A 22,584-nucleotide genomic window follows, 5' to 3' on the forward strand; every position below is an offset into this window, starting at 1 on the left:
AGTAACATACATATTCGTGTAATGACACTGTCCTTAAAATGTCTCTATAGGTCAGTATACCTAGCAACTGAGCGCGCTTCGCGCGCTCACTAGGTGAATCAATTTTTTTGCCGGTGCCCCCCCAATGCCGTGACTCACGGTACGCCACTGTTGTTACCCCATGCTTATAACATCCGAAATGGCGCTATAGAATCACTATATACATAGTACAAAAAGTATTATTTCACTATTTCCCGAAACGCATATCAAAATGTCATAAATTTGGAAGATATTAATCCGATTCTGATCGATATTAATCCTATTTTTAAAAACAAATCAACTTGAATTTACTATAGACTTACATTTATATAGATAAATAAGACATTATTCATCTTGCTCAAACTAATTTACCTTCTGTCAGGCGAGTATCTAGAGCGGCAAAATATTCCCATTTTGCCAAACAACGACTACCTGAAAGCTGTGGCGAATCTAGGTGGGGGGGGGGGGCTTTGAGAGACACAATTAAAATTTGTAATATAAAAATGCCGTTAAAACAGAAGTGTGCCCTCCTTTTTAGAAGTGAAGGCCTCTTTTTTCTTTGCTTGTCAATTGTTTTTCGTGGACGAAATCCCATTAATTTCTCTTTATAACCCCTTCTTTTTTTCCTTTATATTTTTTTTTGCTTGTCAAGGATCGCCCCTTGTTTGTGCCTTTAAAATCTGAAGAAATAGACCAAGATTCTGTTACTCTTTTTTCATATAAAACTAAAAAAGCTGATACTCTTACACGGGGGGCGGATCCAGGAGTTTCCAAAGGGGGCACATTTTCCCTTTGAAAATTTGAGAAGCAGGAAAAAAAACAAAGGTTCTCACTTTCAAAAGGGGGCACACTTAGGTAAAAGCGGTATACATTCCAAAATTTGGCTATGGCATTCAAGGAGGGGGCACAGGTCGGTTGTGCCACCCCCCCCCCCCCCTGGATCCATCACTGCTCTTACATGACTTGTTATTGGTCGCGTAGCTCCGCCATAGAGAATAATGGTCTGAATTAGTATCAGTTTTGTTCCCTGTATTGTGCCTCAATTTTAGGAGTTAATGTTAAGAGTAATGCATCGTATTTTGGAGTTGAGTTCTATCACTTGATAGTTATACAGTTTATCATATTATTATATAGTTCATTCTTGACAGCATTCATTAATTAATTTGAATGTTTCTACATATTTAGATTACTTACCCAATGAATGGATATGATATGATAATGTGATACATGGCACCGGCCTCGAAATCTTCCTCAGTTCTTTCAACGGGAGCTTTGACTCCGATCAGATCATTCCTTTTATCATGAAATGAAATTCAAGATATATCAGAACAAGAGGGGAAACTGAATCGGTAAATGTTGAGGCGAAAGAAAATTATATCATCTTCACTGTCACGTTGCTTCTAAAATGTATATCTTAGGAAAATGTATATTCATTTCAACTTTATTGTCTAAAACACATGAAATCATAATGGTATATAAACCCGGGGGGGCCACTTACATTGACGAGTGGATACCATGCGCGACCAAAAAAACACGTAAAAAGGATGTCTTTTTCACGATAAGGCACGTTACGTACGTAACGTGATAAGGGTGTCAAAAACGCAAAAATAATGAAAAAAGGGTATCTATTTCACTAGGAAAATTACGTGTTTAGGGTCCAATTTGCGGGGATGATGAGACAAAATTAAAATGTCTTATAAAGGATGTCCTTTTTGCCCCATCACTACGTGTTTAGAGTCCGATTTGCGCGGGGTGTAGAAGGTAAAGCCGACGACCGAAGGACCCGTAACAATAAAACATTCCTGTACTTGTTTAGGGGTTCATTTCAGGGAATATTTGCCAAGAGTATCGTTTTGTTTCGAATACTTGTTAAGGGTAGGGTTTCACACGCCAATACTTGTTAAGGGGTGCATTTTCAGAATATGGAAATTACGTGTTTAGGGTGCTTTTCGAGACCCCACGGTCGCGCATGGTATCCACTCGTGAATGGAAGTGGCCCCCCCGGGATATAAACCCTGATTTTATTCACACGTAAAAATATGTTTTCATTAAAAATGACTAAAAGAACAAATAAGAAAAACACAAGAACAAACGATATTTATGCATTAGAGCTCAGTCATTCACTAAGTTACATAATAAGTTAATGGATTATCTTGGCTGCCAATTCTACTTTGTTCATACTTAAGTTGCCACCATCTTGCTGTTCCCGCATTGACGTCTGTTTTCCCGCTGAATACATCCCATCTCCATTGCTCCAAAGCTAAGCTGAATGGAAGGGTTCCAATCGTGGGTAACGCCATCTTCAACAAGAAGTTTATATCCGTATTTGTTACTAGAAAAGGGAAAATTTAGTAAAAAAGAAGGGATAACAGTGATCTTTACATTTCTCTGTTTTCGTTTCTATTCATTCTTGTTGTTCGACCCGCTTCATTTTGTTCTTATTTGTCTTCTTTTACTCTATTATCTTCTTCTTCTTCTTCTTTGTCGTAGAAGGACGTGTCTCGAGCGAGCTCCAGAGTTTTTGTAAGTTTTGTTGAATTTACACTGTTTTATTTACAGGTTTTTAAACTAGTGTACTACTAGTACACATTTATAACCATACCAAACCAAGTCCACCTATTATTTCTTGTTAATAACTTGTATTTTCAAGGATTTTTGTGTTGACCTTGTGTCAGGATTTTTTTGGCCACTATGGCCAGTAAAGCCGGACAGGCCTCCCGGGACAAGCCGGGAACCAGTTCGGCTCAGGCTGCCGTTCCTGTTTCTGCTGCCGAGCATTTTACGTCCGTGAGCAGAAACAATGGTATCTCTTTTGTGGCTGCTGCACATGTTCCTATTCATGATTACATAAGGGCATTCGCAGACACAATTCCAGCCCATTGTATAGTGTCTGCTTCCCGCATCAGTAACCAAAGAATTGCCATGTACCTGAATTCTAAAGAAGATGTGCTGAGCGCGGTGAACAACGGCTTGACCTTTAAAGGCGCTTTTATTGAGATCTCACCCTTAGCTTTGCCGACAACCCGTATTACACTGTCTAATGTATACACTGAAATTCCCAATTCTGTTCTTGTCAAACAAATTTCATCTTTCTGTAAAGTAGTCTCACAGATCCGTCCTATTCCCATTGGTTTCAAGGACAAACATCTAGCTCACATCATGTCCTTCCGTCGTCAAGTTCAGGTGCTACTTAGTCCGAATGTCACTCCACCCGATTTCATTAATTTCACTCATGCTGGTATCAATTATCGCGTTTTTATTTCCACTGAGGCGGCTCGTTGCTTTGAGTGCGGCGAGGCTGGCCATCTCAGTAAGAACTGCAAAAAATCAGTCCGTCAAGATGAGTCTGAAAACCCACAAGTTAAAGGAAAATCGGACCCACGTCATCCCCCTAAAGTATCTAAACCTAAACCACAACGGTCTGTACCCGAAACCACTGATAAGAGGGCGTCCCCAGCACGCACAGAAATTTCTATTGGCCCCAGTCCTACGCCAGCCTCTCCGCACTCTAAAGTTGCCGTGACTGCTGAAGGAGCCTCTGCTAGTTTTCAGGGCGCGAATAATCTGCACAGCAATGATAATAGTCAAACTAGCAGCGACTCCGTGGGCATTGGCCGGGACAAAATGCCTCTTCCCGAGGCCCCCACCTCTCCTTTGACCCAAACCCCTTGCGACACCATTTGGGGAACACCGCCCGCCCCTTCCAGACTCTTTGCAGATGTTGTCGCAAAAAGGAAACAACCTCTCGTACCTCCTGTAGAAGACTCCCCCAAACTTATTTCAATTGTCTCTCCTACCCCACCCCGGAAATTAATGAAAAAAGTCTCCTCTCCTATGACCTCAGAACCTCCCTCCCCAACTCCCGTCCTACTCTCTACATCACCAACCCCACCCTCTCCCGCTTCCACGGTAGACACTACCGACACTGATGACGTAACGGTATGGGATGATGCACAGACTGACGATGAATCCTTTGACTGGGCTTCCTCATTCCCATCCAGTCAAGGACCCCTCTCTTCCAAGGAACTTTGCAAATTTCTGAAAATTGTTAAAGCACGGAAAAAACCCCTAGAAGTAGCAAAAAAATTCACTTCCAACATACCAGGACTTGTTAGACAACTGAGACCTTTGAGAAACAGTCCTCTGTTTACGAAAAGTACACAGCAGAGGATTTACAAATTGATAAAAAAAACTAGATCTTTAATATGACCCTCTTTCTTTTTTAGTATGAACGTAGACATGCATGCCTTTCTTTCCTTTTTTATGACTCTGTCGTTGCTCACCCTTAACACTGGAGGTTGCTCCAATGCCATGAAGAATGCCTCAGTTTTTACTTATGTTGATAACATTGCCTTTGATTCTGATATTGTGTTTTTACAAGAAATAAATGACCTCTCCCAGCATTCTCATTGTTGGGATTTATGGTCATCCTATAAACCTTTTTGTGCCCCCGGACATAATCGAGGATCTGGAGTTGCTACCCTTGTAAAGAATAACCATTGTAGCATCACAGATTCCTTAGTTATACTTAATAGTCATATCTTATATGTTAAAATTGAGTTTGATAGTCGCATGTATCATTTATATAATGTTTTAATGCCACAGGATGATAACCTTGCTATTAAGGCCATTCGTCTTCTTGCGCATCATGTTAATCAGTGCAGTGACGGTGTTTTTTTAATTGGGGGAGATTTTAACTGTACCCTATCTCCAACATTGGATAGATTGTGCATGCCTAATGAGCATAGACCTAAGATATCATCTGCCCTCAAGAAAGTGATTGAAAGTAATAAATTATGTGATGCGTGGCGAAGACTTCACCCACATGAAAAGAAATTCTCTTGGCATAGAAACAATCCTCACAGTGTATATGGTGTTTCTAAAGCCAGACTTGATCGTTTTTATGTGTCTTTCCCTCTAATACCTTCAATACACGCTTGTCGTATTCTGCCTTGCACTCTCTCTGATCATTGTGCAATTTCCCTGAAAATTAAAATCCCCCCACAGAAGCCAAGAGGAAGTGCTTTTTGGCAACTTAATAATTCTCTTCTCGATGATAACGACTACAGAAATATCATTTATCAATTTTGGACGGACTGGCAAAATAAAAAAGCCAACTTTCCTAACATTCTATCATGGTGGGACTTTGGTAAATACCACATTAAATCGCTCACTCAAATGTACGGCTCCAAGTTAGCCAATGAGAAGAGAGAAACGTTATTAAATATTACCAAAACCATCGACAAATTGCAATCTTTGCCTGACTTCACGCCTGATATTCAGCAGGCCCTTGCTGAACAAAGAAATGAATTAAACATTCTTCTTAAGAATCAAGCCAAGGGTGCTCTTGTAAGGTCACGTTTTCAATATGCAAATGAGATAGACACTAGCTCAGCTTATTTTTTCGGTCTTGAAAAATCGAACTCTACTTTTAAATCACTCTCTCGTACCCGTCTCCCTTCGGGTAACATTACAGAGGATCAGAGTGATATTAAAATTCACGTTCGGAATTTCTATAAGAGTTTGTACAGTCGTGTGCCAACTGATGATAATGCGGTTGATAATATTTTATCTGACTTACTGAAACTTGATACTGAAGATTCAAAAAGTCTTAATGCTCCTTTGTCACTTAATGAATTTGATAATGCTGTTAAACAGCTCGGGAAAAATAAAACGCCTGGTCTAGATGGACTTTCTTCTGAATTCTATCAGACTTTCTGGCCCTTGATAAAAAATGATCTTTTTTCTGTATTACAATATGCCATAAGTACTGGAACCCTTCCACATACTTTTCGTAGGACAGTGATTACACTGATTCCTAAAAAGGGAGACCTGGCAGACATTGCCAACTGGCGACCAGTCTCTCTTCTGAATAATGACTACAAAATTTTTGCAAAGGTACTTGCTAATAGACTAAAACATTATATCTCTAATATTGTTTCAGAAGACCAAACGTATTGTGTTCCAGATCGAACAATCTATGATAATTTAAATTTGATCCGAGACATTGTACACTATTCTAATTGTAATGATACCCCTCTTGCAGTAGTAAATTTGGATCAAAGGAAAGCCTTTGATAATGTAGATCATAATTATCTCTTTAACACTATGAGAGCTATGGGTATTGGAGAATTTTTTATTTCTTGTATTCAACTTTTGTATAATGATGCCGAGGGCTTAGTCAAAGTGTGTGGATCCCTCACTGCGCCTTTTCCTTTTCAAAAAGGCATACGCCAAGGTTGCCCTTTGTCTGGCCTTCTGTATTCGATAGCCATTGAACCTTTGCTGCACAAGTTAAAAGTTAATCTTGCTTCATGTTCTTTTTCTTTACCTAACACGGATATGAATGTCTCAGTCTCTGCATATGCAGATGATATATCAATTTTTGTCACTGAAGACAAAGGCTTTGATATTATTCTTGATACATATAACACTTTTAGTAAGGCCTCGGCCGCCTGCCTTAATCATGTAAAATCTCAAGGACTGTGGGCTGGATCATGGTCGAAACGTAGAGACAGGCCCCTTGATTTCAAATGGAATTGTGATGGTCTCCTTTTTCTTGGAGTTCATCTGGGTAATAACAATAATTTTGTATACAACAACTGGATAAAGTGTAAAGAAAAATTAAATAAGACTCTATCTCGATGGAGTTCTCTTTCTTCTTGTCTATCCTTCAAAGGCAGAATCATTATTGCTAATCAACTAGCTGCATCTAAACTGTTTCATTGCCTTGCAGTTTTATCTCCCCCTCAGCAAATACTGGATGAACTCCAAGAAATGCTTATTAATTTTGTTTGGTCCGGAAAACGACATCTTTTAAGAAAGCAAATTCTGTTTCAACAACCTAACAAAGGTGGACTTGGTTTGGTATGTCTCCAAGCACGAACACTCACGTTTCGTTTTGCCTTTTTACAGCGTTATCTCAATCTTTGTTCTCATCCCGCGTATACCTTTTGTTCTTATAATCTTCGGAGATATAAGAAATTAAATTTTGATTTTTCTTTGTTTCTGACTGAATTAGACCCAAAGTTTTATACCAGTCTTCCTTGTTTCTATTCGGAAATTTTGCGTGCTTGGGCATGTTGGGGTATCTCTGGAGCCAGCATCGAGACATCGTCCTTCACTGTCAACCATGTGTTCAATATTCCTTTGAATTATTATAAATTTCTTCATTACACACTGGATGGCGACAAGATCTTCCCTGCTAGATTATTTGCATGTGGAATCAAACTCGTCAAACATCTTGTAAACCCGAACAACGGTACCTGGCTCCGAGCAGACGAGGTCGCCATCACATCCACCCTGCAGCGTCCATCTTTACGGCTCTTGGAATTTGACCTCTCTCGACTTCACAAAGTGATTTCCAGTTTGTTTCCCAGATTCTTTTTAAACAGCGGACTTAGACTGTCAATAGTTTCAACTCATCTTCACAATCTGGCTGAACCTATCAACTCTCCGTTCTCGATTATAACTAAGGACAACAAGAACATTCTTGCCACACCCACTAAATCGATATATCGAATCCTCAACCGTTCTATTAACTTTCTTCCTAGAACTCAAGTTACTCATTGGCACGAGATTGGGATACTTTCCCCATCTACACTAATCAACTGGACTGAAATCTACTACTATCCTTCGTCGAAGAAAGATGGGGACACTCAGTACAAACTATTACATAATGTCCTTCCGTCGCTTGCCGTTCTTCATCACCTTAATTCCGACATCTCCTCTTCATGTGGATGGTGTGGCAAGAAAGGAACTATATTACACCTCTTTATCGAGTGCAATTCTATTCAACCGGCCTTGGATCTTCTTCACCACCTCCTTTCATGTCTTTTGCCCGAAGTGAACATTGACTTTGACCTCTACTGGACCTTGGTTCCACATGCAAGAGGTCGTAGCAGGGAAGCCGTGCGCCTATCCAACTTTCTTATTGTTAGTCTTAAAAGCACATTATATTGGCTTTACCGAACCTCTCGTTTTTTTGATCCGCTTCCGTTTTGGAAATTTAGAATTAAAAACAGAGTCATTATTGATTATGAATTCCACAAATTACAAAGCAATTTGGCTTTATTTCTTAAAACATGGTCACCCAATAATGTACTCTTTCTTTTGGATAACGATAGTCTCACATGGTTGATTTAATTGTTTTGACGTGATCACATATTTTCTTTGCTATTATTTTTAAGTTATGCCTAAGATTTTGTGTACCTCCTTCGGTATTTTGTGATTGATTTTTTTGAGCAAAGCTCTTTATGGAAATTAATAACTTCCCACAGTAAAATCGTTTTAAATACTGATGATACTGTAGTTCTGTAATCATCTGTCGTCAGTATTCAGTACTTTAAAAAAAAATTTTCTTGTTTTCTATTGTTAAATTTATTGCTTGTTTATGAATTGTTTAATGTCTTCCGCTTTATGTATTACTTATTGATTGTTTTGTTTATTGTTTAGCTCACAAACACTTGACATATTAAGTGCATCAATGTCTGTATATTTTTATTTGTATTATTTATTATATGTAATGTAAATAAAGTTTTACTTTGAAAAGTCAAAAAAAGTCTTCTCCATCATCTTCTTCTTCTCTTTTTCTCTTCCCCTTCCTCTATTTCTTCCCATTCGTCTTTTTCTTGCTTGCTTTAAGCATTTAATTCTGATTTGAATTGTTTTTGGTGTCCTTTAAATAGCTTTATTTTACACACAATAGATTTATATATATAAAAAAACATATCGCTTATATTCTTATTCAGTTTAAAGTAATCTTTAACACAAAATTCTTGAAAAGGGCCAGCTTGAAGACTCAATGTTAAAAAAAAAAAGATCTCAGATTTGGACCCACAATGCAATGCACCGCTTCCCCATGAACAAAGTAACTGCCATGCTCCTTTAAGTATCCTCTTACCTGCCATTGGGTCATCCTCTCCGTCAAACAATCCAACCACTTTCAAATGTTTGGGCGTGGCTACCGATTGTGACATCAATTCCCCAATGGCCTCGTGGAACGCGCCGTTAGCTCCGTCGCGAAAGGATACCGGCTGATGTTTGTAGTTCAAATAATACTGGATGTGTCCAAGCTCATGGTGAACTGTCAAAAAGTAGTCCATGTTCACCTCTGTACACATCTTAATCCTGGAAAGATTTGTGCGAATAGGAAAATAATTCTGCCTTTAAACTTTGAACGAACAACTATTCCGTTGATATCACGTCTCAGTGTCATAATGTACACCCCCAAAATTTATCAAAATTCAGGATGAAGATAAATATACCTATTATAAGATGAAATGGCATCAAGGGTGCTTGGCCTCTTACAATTAAAGATACAACCTATTCCCGACCACTGCTGTAATGAGGCTAGAAGTTTGAGGGGTCAGACTTAATGAGAAAATGCTACACGCGAGCGAATGACCATTTTTAAAACCTTTTTAGAGCACAAGTTTCTGTTTCTGTTGATGGTAACTCCCGTAGGAACTCGGTAAACGCCAAACTGGTATATAACCAATAACCTAGGAAACCTTTTGCATCTAGGCTGCTGTTTTAGACGAAAGATTTCACTCTTGGGCCTTTTTACCAAAGTGGAGACAGTGGCAGAGTTGGGATTTGGACTCACAACCTTCCGATTAAGAGTCCAATGCTCTAACCACCGGACCACACGACCCATGGCAAACCACTGCACCGTGTCTTATACATACTATTCTATTAAGAAAATTACATCATATTATTTTCCTTTTTCTTTCTTTTTTTTCTCCCCTTATTTCTTCGTCATGGCTCCTCTTTTTTTTTTTGGGGGGGGGACCCCAAGCCCCAAGATCTGCACGCCAGTAAAACTTACCTAAAGTCTACTCTGTTGTAGAAGTCCCATGCTGAGGCGTGGCAGACCACATCCCTACCATCGTCGGGTCTTTCAAACATTGAATGATTCCAGAATGCATTGTTGGCCGGATATAGACCCATCGAGCTGAAGAATTCATCTGCCATACGAAACATCTTGTCGACTGTGTAATTCTTGTGAAAGAATCGAGCGGATATAAATTTCAAATGATTTTTAGTTGTCATGATAAGGTCTAGGAATTCCTTGTTGGTCCCACAAAAGTAACATCACTTACGTTGATCCAAGTAAAACATTTATATCTTATTCGTTTTATTTATTCATGTTGTCTTTAAAAGAAAAGTTGAAGGCCACCGATCTTGATGAGGGTAGGAGAGGATGAAGTAAAATCAGTCTTCTTGCTTTCCGCCCTGGCTAAGACGACGAGTCGTCTTAGCCAGGGCGGAAAGACAAGAAGACGAGATCCAGAAGTGTGTCTTCTTTTTCATCTTTGACTCTTTCTTTCAGTTTTCGTCTTCTTTTAAGCCTCTACTGGTCCTAGCTTTTTTTGAGGCACGAGTTCACTTTGTCAAAACATAATTCGTAGGCCTACTTGTCACAAAACAGATAAGGGTCTACATTTGCCTCATCGAAAATTCGACACACAAGAAAATTAAGAAAAACTCCCCTAAATTTGACTCTCGAGAATTTGGCACGGAAAAAGGGTTATCACTTTAAAAAGGTCAACATTTCCTATTTTGTAGAATTAATTATTCCAGGAAGGAACCCCTTTCGTATACGGATCTGCTAATTATAATCTACTTTATCTATATACAGCTCTTCTCTTGATCTCACCTGTCTGACCATTTCATCAGATACGTCAATATTAGGAAGATCAGGGTAAGGCACGACGTGTGGATAGATGTTTGTCCAGAATCGTCCCCACATGTCTCCTGTAATATTGATATTTCATATTACGAAATAGAGATCGGTACTGAAATTTCACAGATACAAACGGAAACGAAAGAAGGGGTATTTTAGGTATCATTATATCTTTCTTATTCCGTTGTTAGACTCAAGGTAGCATATGCATCCACAAATAGATTAATGATCTTTGATAGATAACCCGCAGTAAATAAGCCCTGCAATAGGTTTGAGGAAAATTACAATATTAAAGACATCGTGACCATTTCGTCCAAAAGTGCAACAACAACAACAACACCACATCCATCATCATCATCATCATCATAAAGCACCATGTCACCACCATCGCCGTCTTCATCATCGTCTTTATCACCAATCCCATAATACCACTATCAACCATCACATCATCACCATCGTCATCAACATCACCATCGACAAAGACAACATGGCGGTCATCATTATTAAGTCATCATCATCACGCCATCATCATCATCATCATCACGCCATCATCATCATCATCACATCACCATCATCAACATCACCATCATCATAACCATCATCATCATCATCATCATGCCATCATCATCATCATCACCATCATCATCATAACCATCATCATCATCATCATCACCATCATCATTACCATCATCATCATTACCATCATCATCATCATCATCACGCCATTATCATCATCATCATTACCATCATCATCACCATCATCATCATCATCATCATCATCACCATCATCATCATCATCATCACGCCATCATCATCATCACGCCATCATCATCATCATCACCATCATCATCACCATCATCATCATCATTATCATCACCATCATCATCACCATCATCATCATCATAACCATCATCATCATCATCACCATCATCATTACCATCATCATCATCATAACCATCATCATCATCATCATCACGCCATCATCATCATCATCATTACCATCATCATCACCATCATCATCATCACGCCATCATCATCATCATCACCATCATCATCACCATCATCATCATTATCATCACCATCATCATCATCATCATCCCCATCATCATCACCACCATCATCATCACAATTATCATCACCATCATCATCATCACCGTCATCATCACCATCATCATCATCATCATCAACAACATCATTATCATCATGCATCATCATCACCATCATCATCACGCCATCGACATCATCATCATCGTCATTATCATCATCGTCCTTATCTTCATCACCATAAATATCATCATCGTTATCATCACGCCATCAACATCATCGCCCCCCCTTCTCTTCCTTTTCCTCCTCATCATCACTGCCGCCGCCATAGTGATCACTACAACCACAGCTACCAACGATGCCACTTCCATCGAAGCCTCAATCAACGTTTATCATATTGATAGTCATCATTTACTTCAACTGTAATCTACATCGTTTGTAACTGTATGCCCGCCATCTTCATTTTGATTCTTAATTACATTATTATTTATTACCATGGTAACCCACCTAGTACATTCGCCGGGAGGTGGCCAGTGAGGGGGACGTGCTCGGATCCGTAGACTCCATTCAGCTTTCTTCTGACATAAGCATGGAGCTGTTTATAAAGTGGTAGAATAGCATTGTAGAGTTCATAAACTTGTGTCTCGAGGTCGTCACCATATCCCGACCTCCACGAATCACCTAGGTCCTCATACCCTGAACGGGAAAGATGACAATACAAGTTAATGATATTTCCGTTCAATCGATTATCCGTTCCAAAGAAATATGTTATCATAATTTTCATTTTAAAATCCATTTATTTTCATGCACTATCATTGTGGTAAAATACTGTTTTAGGAGAAAATAAGAAAACAGAATGATGAAGGTTTGAAAGAAATCGGAGAAGCAATAAGAAAGTTTTTGCTGTTTTAAAAATGAGGATTAGAATAGGGTGAATTTTAAATCATCAATTGAGAAAGTAAATTAAGACAAATGGTGAGGACAAGTGACCGATTGGCTGTATTTTGACATCAGATATATTGTGGTTTGTAAAAAGTACCAAGACTTAGTCCTCTCGAGCTGTATTCAAATAAAGCACATGTATAGCATGCACGTTGTTGCTTATCCTCAAGAAAGAGAGATATGCAAATGCTGTGATCTTCATCATCATCTTCGTCGTCATTATGATCCTCTTCCTCATTCTTCTCCTCCTCATCATCAATAGCATCCTCATCATCACCACCACCATCATCATCGTCGTCATCATCATCATCAGCTTCATCATCAGCATCAACACCATCATCATCATCAGCAGCATCATCACCATCATCATCATCACCATTATCTTCCTCATGACCATCATCATCATCATCATCGTCATCACCACCACCAGCATCAGCAGCAGCATCATCATGCATCATCATTATCCTCATCCTCACCATCATCTTCCTCTTAACCATCAACTTTGAAGACCATACTCCTCCTCCACCACCTCCTCCTTCTCCTCCTCATCATGACATTTCTCCTAAACTTACCATTCGCTCTTGCTCCTTGATTAGCGATATCCACGTATTCTGCGTAAAGAGGCTTGTTGGGTCTCCCTACACTATTACGGAATTCCTGCCAAGCCCACACTAGTTCATCCCAGTCTGTCGAGGTCGCCATAATCTTTGCGAGACCTGAATTAAAATAGATGTACATGATAAATGGTATATAAAACTACTGCAGAAAAAAACCCACATAAATCGACAACCAATCAGTCTGTTTTCGTTTCGTTTCGTCTAGTATATATACTTTAAAAAAATCCATTTCCATTTTCAATTCCATTTCAATTCCGATTTTCATTTCCAAATCCATTTTCATTTCCAAATCCATTTTCATTTCGATTTCCATATTCTTTTTGATTTTCATGTTCATTTTCATTTTCGTTCGAACTCCATTTCGATTTTCATATTCTTTTTGATTTTCATGTTCATTTTTCATTTTCATATGGAATTCCATTTCGATTTTCATATGCATTTCCATTTCCAAATCCATTTTTATTTTCATTCCATATTCTTTTTCAATTTCATGTTCATTTCGATTTCCAATCCCATTTCCATTTGTTTTCCCATTTTTCATTTTTTCCCAATTCCAATTCCATATTTTGCAAAATATCTCAAAATGGACCTTCTTTATTGAAACAATTTTGGATGAATACTATAAAAAACATTTCACAATAAGAATTTCATCTTGGTCTGGTAAAAATTTAGATCAACGATTTATTTTATTGGAACATTTCACAAAAAAAAACGATTTATGGCTTGTATTGAAAAAATGCACATTTCATATGATTTTATTATGGCAAAATAAAAGCATATCAAACTTTCAAACGTGTTTTGCAACTTCATAACAAATTGGAAATTAAAAGGTTTACTTCTACATGTTCGACTATTAAATAAAAAAATGTGCATGTATCGCAATCAAATTACAGAGATATCGATGCACAAACTGAATCATAATGACTGTTAACGATTCCATTTTATTGTGCTCGTTCATGATTAAGCCTCTAATCATGTAGTAAAACTCTCAAAGTTATATTTGCGTTCCAAGGTCCGTATTTACCGGCTTTATAACACAAAGCTGACTGTTTATATTTTACAACAATCTTTCTCTTTCGTATAAGACAGCATAAGCTTAAAAGGATTTTTTAAACACAAATGTGTCCGTTGTAAAAAGTGTTGCATCCCTGTTGAGTTTGTTGGCGGCAACGTCGCTTTAAGAGTAAAAATCATCAAAGAATAGTCCAGAATACTCGAATCCACGAATGAAAAAATAAACACTCACACAAAGGACTCACGACACTATGCATGTTTGCCTTCCTAAATTCAGATTTGCTATGTGAAAATGCTCCAATATTTGCAGCATTTCCGTTACTATGGTTAGAAACCAAAATATCAGAAATGCAAGAAAAAGACTGTTGAAAAGCCCAAATTATTTCACCTCTCCTACTTATTATAACCCAGGTGGGTGTTTCATAAAGCTGTTCTTAAGTTAAGAACGACTTTAAGAACGACTGGTGATCATTTCTTGTGGTAAAGAGTATATATACCAAAATGTTCATTGGCGATGGTTTAGCGCGTAAGAAAGGATAACAAGTCGTTCTTAAAGTCGCTCTTAACTTACGAACAACTTTATGAAACGGACCCCAGGTGTCCATATTTTTTACGAATCACACAAACCTAACAAAATTCACATCGTTTTTGTTCAAAATGAATGTATATGCGATGATTCTGATGTAATAAAATCTAAACTAATGGTGATTTCGTATGAGTTAGGCATTCACTGCTTTTATGCCAATGAGAAATAGTTAATAATAAAGGATAGAGACAAAAAATATTCAATCCACTAATAATTGATGTCAATCATCAAAGACACATAGACAGTTTCGTGATAGCTCTTTTACACCTTAAAGCCGTTAGAAATTATGGAAATTGTGCAATCAATCACATGATCCGATTTTAGTACATTAAACTTTCAGTTTTGTTGACCTTTACATTTATGCATGCATAATAAATTAACATTTTATTTATTTCCTGTTTTTTAATAACCTTTATACATGGAAATGTAAGTGAGATTTGACTTTGGTTTGCATGATGTTATACAGAATATAAGAATCATTCAAATTGATTTGTTCAAATGAGGATATCTTCAAGAAAACATCCTTTACCCCATTGATATAATTTTCGAACACCTTGTCAATACATTCGTATCAAACGAGAAGGTAGAATGATTTATTCACATGGATGAAAAATAAGCCAAAGCTAGACAAATATTAGAATATTTTTATAGACAATAGATATATCATATGCAAATTTAAAAGATGAATTCCGCGCAAAGTCCCGTACACTTGCCATGGCATATCAATTACACCTTTCTGCTAATAATGTCAAAATATTGCAGTTTTATTTTATCTTTTGTTTATATTTTTGTTGATGCGTTAATTATTTTCAGAGGAATTACACAGTAAATATAAATGGCAATAGTTACATATTAAATTCCCAGCAGAAAAGCAGGGTTGAGAGATATTCTACAAATGCTTTATTGCTAGTACCTTTGAATCTTAATGTCTTCACTATCACATACACTTATCATCCGATCATGTGATTTGCTTTTGATTGTGTTCATGTTGAATTGCATTAGTTCATAACAATTTTTATTTGTTCATGCTTTGGATAACCTTTGTACATGATATAGAATATTTTTTTAATCTTACTTTGACCCTAATTCGCATTTTATCAATCAGATTTAATAATAATCAGCAAGATGACAAAAATTTGATGGCATTTTGTATCAAATGCTATTTACAGGTGAAACCAAACAACCCTATCTTATTAATACTCTTCTATTCTTTCCTTTCGTCCCTTTTTCTACTTCTTTTCCTCCTCTTTTTGTTTCAATATTCGAGAAAATCAAAGGCCGGGATTAAAGGGTAAACGACCGCCACCACCCAAGTCCCTTGTCGCATTAAAATAGATCTTGAGGTGGATGGGCTGTCAGTGCATGTGGATATGGTCGAGTCGCTGTAGATCTGGTTGGGGATAACTAGATTGGAGTTGGTGGGAATCATTCTTGAGTTTGGCCTTCATTTGGTTTGGAGTTGTGGAATCTGTTCATGCTGCTAGCTATAAGCAGTACAGTCAGGGGCTTCTACACCCCGACCCATTGATGTGCAATGGCCTTTTTGCAGAGAATAGAGAATAATGGTGAACTTACCCGGTTCAAGGTAGAGACACTCCGATGGATCGTCCGGTCGACACACTGGGGTAGAGCTGTATATCCTATTCATCTGGCCCATGATCTCATTGTACTGTCAAAGAATGAAAGCAAGGGTTAAAGGGGGTACCTCACTGGGCTTACAAGTACTCGGCGACTATATAGTTTGCGACTAAAAACTGGGTAGTTGCCGAGAAGACTCCGCGATGTCTTTTAGACTCCTAAAAACTTGTGAAATCTCCATGGGGTCGCAAGCATAATGTACGTTCTCGATTTTGTTATAAAAAAGGCCTGGCGATGTCTATCCGACGTCTCCGAGACATCTCTATAGTTGAAGAGACGTACACACTAAGAAATAAAGGTTCAAAATTGAACCCGAAAGGTTGATGCAAAATCAGCACAAATCAGCATCCTATGGGTTCACAAATTGAACCCCTGATTGGGGTTCAAAAATTAAACCCCTGGTTGGGGTTCATTTTTGCACCCTGCACCCCTAAATTTTAAATTGAACCCCTATGGGTGCAGTTTTGAACCCGCAGGGTGCAAAAATGAACCCCAAATAGGGGTTCTATTTTTGAACCCCAATCAGGGGGTCTATTTTTGAACCTATAGGGTACTGATTTTGCATCAACCTTTCGGGTTCAAATTTGAACATTTACTTCTTAGTGTGTTGCCGACCCATTACCTCCCCGACTACTATGAGACGTCTCCGCGATGTCTTTGCGAAGTCTCAGAGACTTCGCGAAGACTTTCAGCAGGAGACTGATGAAACGTGTGAAGACGTCTCCTCATGACGAAGAGACGCCCCTGTGACGTCTCAGAGACTACAGTCGCCAAGACGTCTCCAACATTTTTTTTTTTTCGTTATTACCAGAGAGACGTCTCCAGACAAGATGACGAGCGATTTGCCAGCCAGCCAAACGCGAGGATGTTGCCGTAAAGTCTCTAAGTAGTCGTTGTGACGTCTCGGAAACCTCTCTGAGACATTGCTGCATCTGAGGAAAATCTCCTAGAAATTACTGCGACTACTTAAATACTTATGCAGCAACACCCCCGCAACTGTCGGTCAAAGTGCTGAGTGCTTGATGCCTTGCATGGAGACGTCAAGACGTCCCCTTGGTTAATCCCCTTGGTAGATCTTATCGCACCGCGAGGCAGAATGAATCCCAGCACGCAGCAAATATATTGAAAATACAAAACAAAGCTCAATGAAAACCTGGGAGGTCTTTGTCGAAAATTGGTGAACCAGAACAACAGTTTCATCCGATGTTTCAGAGAAAAGGAAACATTGCAAATATCTCGTTTGTCCAGAGTCAAGGACGAACCTGCTGTTTTGATTCACCGACCGTCGACAAAGACCTCTTTATCATGAAGGGCGTTTGGCATAAAAGATCTACGATTAAGGGAACGTTCTGCGTAGCGGTTGCGAAACCCCCAAGTAATTGTTATGTTGGAGACGTCTCCGCGAATGCAGTCTTTGATCGAGAAGTCTCACTAGGTGAGATAGGACCTTAGGTACGAATTCAATAATCGGGACCCCCTTAAAAACTCTCACTTATATGGCGGCTAAAGCAGAATAAAAGTCATTTCAATAGATTGCTTAACGAGCTCGGTGCGTTGCTATGTCAGTACATAAATTGTCTTTTGTTAGGCATAATCAAAGCCCCCCTGCCCAAGTAAGAAATTACCATAAATGCAATACCCAAACCAAATCGATCTGGGACGTTCATAAAGTGTTCTGTATCTGTATTCTGTTCGATTCAATTCAGCCATGTGAGCTATGTTTTATGCATAAAAAACCTCAACAAAAACTTCGAAGAGTAATTGAACACAAGTTTAAAACTAAGGAACATAAAAATGCGAATACAGAAATAAAAATAAATTATTAAATTTTTCAAAATATATATCAAAACATAATAATAACATAAGAAAAAAATAATTAGTGTATGAACCATTATTAACTAAATACAAATAAGAAATCGCTCTACTGCTGTTCGGAAAATTAAACTGAAAACTATTTTTACAAAGAAAATTTATACATTGATTATGCACGACAGTTCAGACGATTCCCATTCCAGACTAAAGATAAACAACTGTTTTCTTCAAGTTTCCATGTTGTGACAAAAGGATTCCAGTAACCTTGTACTAGGGGGAGACATAAGATCGTCTAGTGAAAACATACGATATGCAATTAGCAATGCTAAATTACCCTTAACAATTATGAGCACAATTCAATTACAATGACCAATTATTATGTTGGACATGGGAGTATAAAAGGGCAGACGATTCTCATTATTAGGCCCATATAGAGAACAGAATCTAACAGAATCTAAACAGAATCGACCTTGGGTTTCGCCGGGCTCGACCGAATAGATTTTAGAGAAAGAAAAAAAGACACGCAAGAATCACTTCAAATAAGATAGGACTATTGACGCTTGAAATACACACTCTCAAATAGACTCAAAATGAAATACACAAATATGATTCTTTGATTTGGTTCCAATCAAACTGTGTGCATTATTTACCACTCAAGGTCGTATGGTGCAAGGTAAACTCATTACGATGATATGTTGGAGTTTGTATCGATCTTTATTTTTGATCCATCAAATTCAATAAATTGTAAAGAATAGGTAAAACACATTTTAGGTCACACGTTGTGTATAGTAAAGCTTTCGGTTCTTACCCTTCTTTGATACATATTTCTTAAATATACCCCCCAAAAAAAAACTGACAAAACTGAATATATACGAACTGTAAACATAAACCCGCACGCACCCCAACACACACACACCCACACATACATGTATAGGTATACGCATGAAATACACCAACACTTACACACATACAATATTATGTATATATGGAAGTGCGCATGGGTTTGTGTGTATAGTTTGTGTACGTTTATCTATAGTTCATTTTATTGAAAGTACATTTCATAATTTCATGTACGACAGGAGAATACATTTTAAGTCAATTTTAGATTAAAATTCAAGAGTTTACCTCCTGTACGGTGTCGTTGTCAAGTGCAGATACGCCGATGTCGGCTATGAAACCAAGTATACGTTGAACGTCCTCGGGAAAACTATCCTTGACATCATCGAACTCGCGAGCCCTCATCGCAGATTTCTTACTAAAAGCCGAAGCTTTTAGACTGGCTTCAACCTAAAAAACATAATCAACATTGAACACATTATTGGATTTAGTTTAATATACTTCTTTTATTGAATTTCCATTCATCCATTTCCCAACATACACGTACAACTCAGAAATACGAAATTACAGATCAATGAATATAAACATTGAACTTATAGTTGAAAATGCGTAATATTGGTACAAAAGTAACAAATACATCATTTCATCATTGCTGAAATAAAGAAAAAAAATGTCTTTTACTGCATTTATTTGGTACAGACCACGATGTTAACAACTCAAGTTGTGTTCTTAGAATACTATACCTATTCGTTTAAACTTATTACAACTAAGGTAAGTTCATAATTATGGTAACAACCTTGGCAACAGGGTTCAGCAACCAACCGGAATTATGGTTAACTACCATGGCAACAGGCTTGAAGATCCAATTACAACTAAGGACTTCATTGAAGTTACAATAATGGCAAATTTACAAAAGTCGTTAGCCTTTCTGAAAAGGGTGTTACAATTCATCATAGAGTTTGAGCACGACACCAATTAGTGTTTAAAAACACAGAACTATAGATGTGCGATACATTGGTGCAGATGATGCTGTTGAAACACCGTGGATTTAAAATTGGTGTAAAATAACATTGTTTTGTCCCCTGTGAACACTGGTGGAGTAGTTTTAACACTATCTTTAGCGGTGTAGGCCTATCTTGCTTAGGCTTGAGACGGAACCGGGGTGGAGTGGACAACCCTTTCGAGACAACCGGGAAGGGTGCGGCTTATTTCTCGAGAGGGGGCATTGAATAGTCTCCTGCACCAGTTGATTATTTGAGTGTCTGTGTAAGATTGTGGGGGAGGGGGGGGGGCTAGAATTTTGAAATTCATTAATTATGCACATTTTGACCCCCGTCCCTTTACCCACCCTTTCAAGAAAAGCCACCACTACCCCTCCCCCTCCCCGATTTTCTCGAAATGGTGCGGCCACTCGCGATCTACCCCGCTGTCGTCACACGCATTTAAAAAATATGCACAGAAATAAAAACAACGGCATTATCATCTCTATTGATATAGGCAGCATCTTCATCATGATCAAGTTGAGTTGAATTAAAAAAAGATTAAATGTCTAACGACCAAACGGTCGAACAATATACCTTATGCATTGACATCTTCGCGCCGCCATCTTAGAGGCTGAAGCTATTGCCTTGCATGCGTTGGTGATCTGCAGCTGGCGCATCTGTGACAACTCTGTTTAATGCGTGTTCCCATATCCTCTGAGGGAGGGGGCTATGAGATAATGACATCACGCATATGCATAAGGTGTATAATCTATGTACACTTGCTTGTCGGTACCATGATAATTCTCGGCAAAAGTTACGACCCATCATCATCGATCGTCACCACCGCTATCATCACCATGCATTGGCACCAACACCACCTTCATCATAATCATTATCATCACCACCATCGTCGTCACACTGCAAAAACTCCGGTGTTGATTAAACACCAGCCCGGAACCTATATATTATCACACCAGGGAGTGTTAATTAACACCAGTTTCGTTTTGGTCTAACACCAGAAAAGTGTTTATACAACACAAATTGATATTGAAACAGCATGCATCGGTTTGATTCCAAACTGTTGTTGTCTCAATACTTCTCTGGTGTGGACATATATAGATTCCGGGCTGGTGTTAAATCAACACCGGAGTTTTTGCAGTGTGACGACGATGATGGTGATGATAATGATGAAAGTGGTGTTGGTGACAATGCATGGTGATGATAGATTCCGGGCTGGTGTTAAATCAACACTTGAGTTTTGGCAGCGAACCGTCAACACCATTGTACCTATCATTAAAAAACCACCGCCACCATAATTCATAATTAGCTCCATCACCACCACTAAGATCATCTTCATCATCTCGATCATTACCATCATCGTCATCATTACCACCACAATCTTCATGATCATCGCCATCATCATATCGGATTAGGAATACCATTTTAATCATTAAATCAGTGGAAGTGTTTCATCTTATCTCATCAAATCCATACCAATTTTTCTTGATTGTAATCTGTCAGGTTTGTAATATAGGCCCAGCTTGCAGACGACGATTCAAAATATACCATCTCTGCGGTCGAGTTATACTCCTCCAAAAACTCCATAACTTCGTCGAGAAATGCATCGATATCACTGATATCGGCCGGTCGGCTTGGAGGCACAATGATAGCGAAGACGATCAGGAGAAGAATCAGATTGCGACTTGACACACCCATGGTTGTTGGCTGCTTTGCGTAGTTGGCAATTCGTATCGTCATGTGCCTCAAATCAACAATAAATCAGCCAAGCGATTGACGGCAGATTTATATTCTCTTAAAGCCCTTTAATGGCATATTGATGTTTATTTTCAGCGTATTAATACAATTCTAAATGCATACTTGCAGAATTTACAACTGATTTTATTACCCACTATTTTTTTCGACCCCTGAAAATGACAAATACTAAATTTATGGCACACTTATAATTACTGTAATTTGGTCACTTGGCAACATTCATTATTCTGATCCCCCCCCCACACACACAGACAGACAGACAGACACACTTTTATTTTTTTCAGATACTTGTATTTGCATCATTTATATAATTGTAATACCAATATGTTAGTACAATTATGAATTCATGTAAGAAATCAGAACAACTTAACTATGAATTTTGTTATGAATTGAATTGACTCGTTATAATACATATTATTTCTTGTTTTTAAATTTGTTTATGTATATATATTCATTTTATGTTGCCTTGTATAATGTTCGATAACCTGGGCTAATTGCAATTGTTTCCCTTTTATCAATAAAAGGTGATTTACTAAAAAAAAGTTTTTTTTAAATGAAAGCCATGAAAACCTCTACACTTTTCCTTTGGTAGCATGTTTTGTGGCTTCATGTATTTCCTTTTCTTATCATATA

General features: G+C 38.1%; 1 protein-coding gene across 3 annotated transcripts in view; it reads right to left on the reverse strand.

The window, feature by feature from the left end:
• The window catches only part of LOC121426318 (angiotensin-converting enzyme-like), a 37,833-nt gene that overhangs the window by 6,848 nt on the left and 8,401 nt on the right, over positions 1-22,584 (reverse strand). For all 3 annotated transcript variants that reach the window (XM_041622572.1, XM_041622573.1, XM_041622574.1), the window contains exons 2-10: positions 19,484-19,645; positions 16,484-16,577; positions 13,264-13,407; positions 12,257-12,445; positions 10,679-10,776; positions 9,848-10,020; positions 8,921-9,147; positions 2,200-2,350; positions 1,213-1,311 (exon numbers count right to left, since the gene is read on the reverse strand). In XM_041622572.1, coding sequence (XP_041478506.1) covers positions 1,213-1,311; positions 2,200-2,350; positions 8,921-9,147; positions 9,848-10,020; positions 10,679-10,776; positions 12,257-12,445; positions 13,264-13,407; positions 16,484-16,577; positions 19,484-19,645 — 1,337 coding nt within the window. The remainder of the gene's footprint in view (positions 1-1,212; positions 1,312-2,199; positions 2,351-8,920; positions 9,148-9,847; positions 10,021-10,678; positions 10,777-12,256; positions 12,446-13,263; positions 13,408-16,483; positions 16,578-19,483; positions 19,646-22,584) is intronic.

The sequence above is a fragment of the Lytechinus variegatus genome, chromosome 13 (genome assembly GCF_018143015.1).
Source record: "Lytechinus variegatus isolate NC3 chromosome 13, Lvar_3.0, whole genome shotgun sequence".
Classification (NCBI taxonomy): domain Eukaryota; kingdom Metazoa; phylum Echinodermata; class Echinoidea; order Temnopleuroida; family Toxopneustidae; genus Lytechinus; species Lytechinus variegatus.